Genomic DNA, 8,003 nt, shown 5'->3' on the forward strand with positions numbered 1-8,003 from the left:
ATTAGAACATGGCATCTGGATCTTGTCCCTTCAAAGAGGTCCATCTCAGAAGAAAGTCACCATTATAGCCTGGCAGACAATGAACAGGGCTTTCTTTGGGAGGCCAGCGGCTGAACCAGGCAAGGGCCACTCTGCCATTAGGAGACTATCAATGCTGGACAGAGAGTCTGGAGTTAGTGACCCAAGAACAGTCGCTTTGACTCCTGCCAGAGTGGAGAGAGAGCTACTGGGAAGACTTCATCCTCAAAGAGAACATCCATTAATGCAGTCCCTGCTTGCAGCTGGCCTTTAAAAAATAAATAAATAATAGGTGAAAACCACTGCAACATTGCAGCATTTAGTGCAAGGGGGAAGAGAGAATTTTCTTTAAATCGATTTAGCATCTTACAATTGAAAGGCTTGCTCATTTCCAAACAAACATTCAATAAATTTCTGACATTTGCAGTTTCTGATTTTCAGATTTTAAATAAACAACATGTGCTATTCAACACTTGAGCAAGATCAACATGGAACAAATGTATTACTTCATCATGAAACAAAATGTGTTCTTTTAAATCCAGCAAGTTCAGAAGCATCCAGTCCATGTCAGCACAGTCAAAATCTGCAGGCAGGAGTAAGGATGGGATGGAGGGAGAGAAATGTAAAGAAATGTGGGGTACGGTTCTTGTTCTAAAAGCAAAAGCCAGGAAAAAAGGGAGGATATTTAAGGGGGTTGATAGCATTGTCCTGTCTCTCAGATCTCAGTCTAAAACACAAGGCCTCTGGCTTCGAGACAATGCTAGGAAAGGCCCTCTCATCAAGTGTCACCAGCCTGCTCCAGCCTTGAGGCTTCTTCACTGTCATCAGTGGGGAAGAATCAGGCTTCCTGCAAACAGCCCATCAGTTTGCATCTCTAGTATTGTCACGGTGGGAGAGGTCTCCAAAGTACAAGCCATCTAAAGGAAGCTATTTTCCAAATATGGAGGCTTTGGCCAACCCAGTCAGTCAGTTGCAGGCAGTTTTTCTGTCTGTGCATCTCAGTCACACATCAGAAAACATGGACACTATCACAAGAAAAAAAAAATCAGAGGCTTGTGAAATCTATGAGACAGAACGTTCACCAGCAATGTTCCATAAAGGGGGACAGGACTGTTTACGGCTGAGAACTGGCTAAATGGAAAACTGTTTTGGAGAAGGCTACGAAGTTTTAGATTTCGGGTTCCCCCACATCGTGGATGGTCTGTACATGCACTCACACACACACATGCACTTGAAACCTCGCGTGGCTGTGTACCTGGGCCCTTCTTGTGAACCGTGGGAGGGAGCAGCAGGGCATCTTGCCGGCAAGCCACAGGGTGCAGGCAAAGAGCTGGGCAGGCAGTGACAAGCCTTTCATTCATTCATTTACTCATTCAGTCATTCCTTCTCCCCACAGGAAATGTCCTCATAAAGAATGTGCCCACAAGCTCAAAGCACAGTGCTTCTTTCTAATCCTGGGTTTTTCCAAATAAATACAGGCTACCAGGAAAGGCCATGTTGGAAGCCACTGGCCCTGACACCACTTTCCAGTCCACAGTGGCAAAGGCCTCCGCCAGCATCTGAAGTACCTGTGGCCACAGAGAACAGAAAGTGACCAGAGTCTGCAACCCCAATGCTGCAGAAGGGTTTCTCATTTCCTATTCTCAACCTTTCCTGGGAAGGGCCTGATGGTTTCACATAGCGGTAGATGGACACAACACACATTCTGTTAACCTCTACTGTAGACTTTCATAGCAGGATTACAAACATACTTATTAGGTAAATACACAAAATGGCAATAAATTGGGTGATTGTACTGTAATTGAGTACTTTACACTTATTAGCTCACTTAATCCTCCTAGCCACTGCATGGGGGAGGTGCTATTACCATCCTCATTGTACAGAGGCAGAAACTGAGGCACAGTGTTGTTACGCCATTTGTCCCTGGTCAAATGACCGGCAATTATCCGAGGTGTATATTCAAACCCAAACATGCTGTGTTCACTATGCTGCCTCTCAGGTGATCCTCACTTCAAGAGCTCAGAGCTACTTTCTGAAGGTGGAAATACAGACCAATTGTGTCTAGAGGAAGAGTAGAGTTCATCACTCATTTGGCAATTTGGCATAGGCCCAGCTCTGCTACCAGTCTGAAATCCAAATTCCAGTCCACAGTTGGCCAGCCATGGCCAAACTTAAAGCAAGTTTGATAACCTTTCTATGCCTCCGTTTGCTCACCTATAAAGTGGGAATAAAAAGGACCTGCTACTTATTATATATATAGCCATCTATTTAGCACACTATGGTGCTACTTTAAGAAGATAATGCAAATATTTACTAAACTATTGTTAGAGCCAAATTCTACATTATTGGCAGTACAGTAACTACCTTACTTTTCTTCCCAGGGAATTTGATCTTTACTAATTAGGTGGTTTACAAACCTACCCTCTGAAATGAAGCTGCATGGATTTATCACCTTGGTTTTGGAAATGAGGAAACTAAGGAATAGAAACTCACAAGAAACCTGCTGACGTTCAAGGTCAAAAACCACCAAATCGGGGCATCCGGGTGGCTAAGTGGTTGAGTGTCTGCCTTTGGCTCAGGTTGTGATCCCAGGATAGTGGGATCAAGTCCCCCCATTGGGCTCCCCGCAGGGAGCCTGCTTCTCTCTCTGCCTGTGTCTCTGCTCTCTGTGTCTCTCATGAATAAATAAATAAAATATTTTAAAACAAAAAGCAAAACAAAACCCAAGTCTTAGCTACTGCAAGATAGTAGGTCAACAATATTTCATCTCCTAACGTGGCCTCTACAGGAAAATCTGAGACAATGATAGCAAAGCTGAGGCTCCCAACATCTGTGGAATGTTCTATATGACCTTTTAGTTCAGTACCATCACAAGAATAACTGAATTAGGTCAGATTCTCTGTTTCAGTTTAAGAGGTGTGGTCTGCCTCCAGGCCTTTGTGCTGTCTGTTCCCTCTACCTGGATCCTGATGTTCCCTGTATGTCCTTATGGATAACTTCCTTCTGTGAAAGTTTTGGATCACCTTTGGATTAGCTTCTTTGGATTAGTGACCATACCCTGATCAACCAATTAAAAATTGTAACACTTCCTCCTCTCAATCCACCTTAGCCTTGCTCTAATCTATTTCCATAACCACCTTTCAATATCCTATTTATTTTTATGGTGATTATTTACTATCTCCCACCACTAGAACATAAATTCTCCAAAGTTGGGATCTTTGTTCACCAAAAAATACCAAGGGCCTAGAACTATGCCTAGCACAAAACAGATAAATATGTATTTAAATATGTATTATTACATAAATAAACTTAATAAGCAGAGGTACTTTTACAAATGTACCAGACAATCAAATCTACCAGGAATCCTTCCCTTTCTGAGACCAAAAGCCAAAAAAGATTTCCCAGCACTGAGATGCACAGACAGAGCAGGCATTTCATGAGTCTGTGACATTGACCTTCAGTGCTAAATTTAGTGCCCTTGGTGTTTCTGTGATGCCTAGTTACCAGTTTAGCTTTACCTATCTAGGATGTGCATGTCAAGAGTGTTTCTACAAACTCAAGTATCTACTCACAGTAAGAAGCAAACAAATCTTGATCAGCTTTTCCCGTCTCCAGGAAACGGAGCTGGGCTATGAATGAATGGAGAGCAAAGCTGACTGAGAAACACTTCACAATTGCAGGGCTATGGGATTTCTAGGTAATTCAAGTTGAGGGGACGGCTTCAGCTGGGATACCAGGGTTGTACATGGAGACAGGTGCTCCAGTACTAGACCAGAGAAGAAAGGCAAGGACCAACACGGAAATGCAAGTGCTGTGCTCTTCTAGGAGGAAGTGAGCAAAGACAGAGAATAGGGGTAAAAAAAAAAAAATCACACTTCCCTTGGCTCCACAGCCCCAAATCCTTGTTCCTATGGGTACAGGTAAAAAACAGCTAAATGCACATTTTAACAGAACAGACAGCAGCTATTTGCCACTTGATGTTCTTAATTAATCTGCACTAAGCTTTACAATTATAATGAAAACTATGGGCCTTGCACACCAAAGGCCTTGAAAAATCTGTCAAGCAAGAAACAGGCCATAGTCCCACAGACCTTCATGTCACTGCTGGCTTAAGGATTTTGACTAGTGGTTAAGTTGCAATAACTCAGAATGGTCCTCAAGATGGAACTTCCACCTAAGCATTATTTCTAATACTTTTATGATTGCTAAATAACAAGCTCTGTGAAAAAAATCAAAGATAATATTAAAATAAATCTTTCAGTGGTCCTTGCATGCACCTTTTTAATGTGGTCACTCAATAACACGGACACCTGAAAAATAACCATCTGCCTCCAAAACTTTACAGACTGAACCACAAACAATAAATACCGCTTAACAACACACATAAAGAACTTTCACTAAATGCTTGGTCTGATATATCTGCACTCATATGCCCCTCAGCAAGTTTATTTATGTGTCACTGCCTACTAATCAGGATGTTTTTACTCTTCTTGAGGTCAATTCTTATTTGTGCATTCGGGGCTATCTTTAAAAAGCAAAGGGCCTCTGCTCAGCAGAGGCGCTCAATAGTTTTAAGTTCGTCTCTTCACTCTGGGAATTTCAAGTGCTTGTCCATTTTAGCATTTATTTTCCATAAAGCTGGCTGGTTTTAAACTAATTCCAAAGTACAGTCATTGTTAGCCTTGCCACACAGTGTGCCGAAGTCATAACTATTGTTATAAACTTAATTCTTCAATATTTTAATTAAGAGAAAAGAGTAGCCCTTTGGGGATGACCATTACTTAAAAGCTGAGTTTCAGAAAATTTACAGAACCTTTAACCCTCTTTAAAAATGTTTACCCAATGCTAAAGACAATTCCTGCGAGCTTAAAAAGCTCTTTCGAACCACCAACCATTTAAAATCATCTAATTGATTACAAACTAAATCCTCAAGAAGGATAACTGCCTTTAACACATTTTAATAAATATAACTGATATTTTCTTTTAACCACCCATCCAAGTAGGCAGGCAATGTGGAAAAACTATGAACTCACCTTACATTAATTATAGTTTATCCTGAAGTAACTCTTAGTGAAAGTGAATAATGAGGTATGCAATAGCAGCCCTCTCAAAGTCGGGAAACATTATTTATTTATATATTTATATAATGACATATTTATTTGCTTGTATTTATTATTTTCTATTTATTATTGAAAGGAAAGGAACTTGAACTGACAAAATTTCCATTGGAGCTTTGCATTACGGGGGTTTTAGTATTACTTCAAACTGCCCATCATGAAAAATCTGATTTATCCTGTAAGTACCTTCGGTTCCAGCTATTCAATGATGATATGAATCAGCAAATTTGTTACTCCATTAAATTCCTGCTTTCAAGACGACCAAAACTTGCCTCGTTTTCCCTCACACCTCTATCAGAGGAGATGGAGGGTACGGACGTCTTAAAACTTTTTAGGTCTCAAAACCTGGACAATTTACTCATCAGGATTATCAGTTGAAAGGCATTCGGTAGACATTTTCAATGATTCCTTCCCATTCCGGATGCCCCCGCCCTTCATTATCCTATGCTAAACTAGCAATCAACGCTTATTAGGCACCCACTGTGTGCAAAGAGAAAGCATTATCCTAAGCAAAGGGGCAGGAGGCTCGGCCTCATTTTATTCCTGCATAAATACACAGCAGTCGTGATTTATTCTCACAACTTTGCAGAAACGTGAGTTGCATCCACATGGATGAATTCCCCAGCATTCGTTTGGGAATGAATTTCTGGGGTTAATCTACAGGTCCTCGGGATCGGACGGGCCCGATGGGGCACCGCGCGGCCCCCGCACCTTGCAGCCCGCACAGTCGACTCGGGGGCGCCAGCCACACCTTCTGCAGGTGGCTGGACCGCCGGAGCCAGCGGAGCCCGACCCCTCTCCCCTCGCAGGGACTCCGGGTAGGAGGAGTCTGTAAATGCGTGCCGGGACTCGAGAGAATTCAGGGACTTGTTGAAAGCCCCCCTGCCCCGGGCGGGGCGGGGCGGGGCGGGGCGGGGGGGGGTCCCGGGCCGGGCGAGGAGGCGGCGGCGCCCCTCCCCCGCGGCCCGCGAGTCCCCCGCGCCCCGGGCTCCGCGCAGGCCGCCGCCGCCGCTCCCGGGCGCAGCCGGCGCCCCTCGGGCCTAGCACCATTTGAAAGGCAAATCTCCGAGCGGGGCGCCTCTGGATGCCCGGCCCCGGCCCCGGCCCCCGCCCCCGCCCCCGGGGATCGCTCTCCAGCAGACACAGCCGCGGGGGCCTCCGCGGACGCCCGGCCCGGGGCGTTGGGCGCGGCCCGCGGGCGCCCCCGGGACCTCCGCCCGCCGCGCCCCGGCGTCCGCGCCAGGCCGGGGAGGGTGCGCGGGTGCCCGGCTGCCCAGGCCGGCGTCCCCCGCCGCGCCCAGCGAGCCCGCGGCGCGGGGAGACGGGGCTGCAGCCGCGTCCTCCGCCCGCGGCCCGGGCTCCCGCCCCCTCCCGACGCACCACACCTAGCAACCCGCGCTGACAGGACGCAGTGGCGGCGGCGGCGGGAGGAGGAAGCGGAATGGCTGCCGCGGTGGAGCCACCCCCGCCCCCCGCCCCGCTCCCACCTCCCGGCCGCTGCAGCCGCCGCCGAGCCCTGACAGCTCGAGCCCGGGCGGAAGCAGCGGGCGGCGTGCAGCGCCCGCCCCCCCGCCCCCGACCCCCGACCCCCGCCCCCGCCCCCGCCCCCCGGGCCAACTAACTCCGCGCCCCCGCCCGGCGCCCGGCCGCCGCGCCCTGCGCCCCGCGCCCCGCGCCCCCGCCCCGCCGCAGCCCCCCGCCGCCCCCGCCGCCCCCGCCGCCGCGCAGCCCCGCTCCCACCACTTGGCCGCCGCCGGCGCGCACGCCCCCCGGGACCCCGCAGCCCCGCCGGCCGCCGGCCCCGCACCTCGGGGCGCCCCCGCACCCCGCGCCCCGCGCCCCGCGCCCGCACACGCCCTCCCTCCCCGCCGCCCCTGGCCATTCTGGGGTTCTCGCCTGGGCAGGAGTTTCCGCGCGCCGGGCACCCCCGCCCACCCCCGGGCCGTTTACCGATGTGGTTGTCCTCGATGTGCTCGATGAGGTCGGCCAGGGTGGGGAAGTGGAGTCCGCAGCCCCCGAATCGGCAGGTATTGGAGAAGAAGGAGGCGGCGGCGATGCCTGTCATGGTGCTACATCGAGAGCCCCCCTGGTGTCGGCTCTGCGAGCGCCGGGCCGGCGGGCGGAGGGAGGAGGAGGAGGAGGAGGGAGGAGGGAGGGAGGCAGGGTGGGGTGAGGAGAGGAGGGGCTGGGGGAGGGGGAGAGAGGCGGGGTGAGGGGAGCGGAGAGAGCGGGACGGAGGGAGAGGGGCCGGCGCGGCGGCGGAGAGCGAGGAGAGACCGGGAGCGGCGGGAGGCGGGAGGCGGAGGGCGAGGGCGGCGGCGGCGGCGGCGGCGGCGGCGGCGGGAGCGCGGGGGCGGGGGCGGGCGCGGGCGCGGGCGCGGGCGGGGAGGCCGCCGCAGCTGGGAGGAGGGACCAGGGCGCGCGGCAACAGCTGTGCGGCCCCGACCGCGGCTCCCGGACCGAGGCCTCACCTGCGAGCTCCTGCCACCAACTTTATCCCCCTCGGCCTGCCCTCCACAGTTGGCGATACATGCGAGCTGCTTGGAGCTCCCTCGCTTGTCTATGACACTCGTGATACATACACATCTATTCATTACACGCGCATCCCGCCCTGAGAACTCCGGGAGTCACCCGGGCACCACTCGGGGACATTTGTTTGCACTTGGCCACCTGTCTAGGTGTGACACTGACATTCACAGGGGACCCAGGAAAGGTGATTGTGTGCACCTTACTCTTTAAACCTTTTCTTTTTTTTTTTTTTTTTTTTTTTTTTTTTTTTTAGTCATTTTCTCTGGAGGTTTAGTACTAACTAATTGATTTTAATGAAATTTCCCTCTAGGCCAAAAGAAAATCTTAGCTTTATTTAAA

At 50.4% G+C, this 8,003-nt stretch overlaps 1 protein-coding gene across 1 annotated transcript in view; it reads right to left on the reverse strand.

The window, feature by feature from the left end:
- Window positions 1–7,453, reverse strand: part of JAZF1 (JAZF zinc finger 1) — a 336,562-nt gene extending 329,109 nt beyond the window's left edge. Inside the window, exon 1 of the mRNA XM_025464472.3 lies at window positions 7,086–7,453. Within this exon, the coding sequence (XP_025320257.1) occupies window positions 7,086–7,200 (115 nt within the window). The 5' untranslated portion in view covers window positions 7,201–7,453. The remainder of the gene's footprint in view (window positions 1–7,085) is intronic.
- Between the last annotated feature and the right edge of the window lie 550 nt (window positions 7,454–8,003).

Source organism: Canis lupus, chromosome 14 (genome assembly GCF_003254725.2).
Source record: "Canis lupus dingo isolate Sandy chromosome 14, ASM325472v2, whole genome shotgun sequence".
NCBI classification, from domain to species: domain Eukaryota; kingdom Metazoa; phylum Chordata; class Mammalia; order Carnivora; family Canidae; genus Canis; species Canis lupus.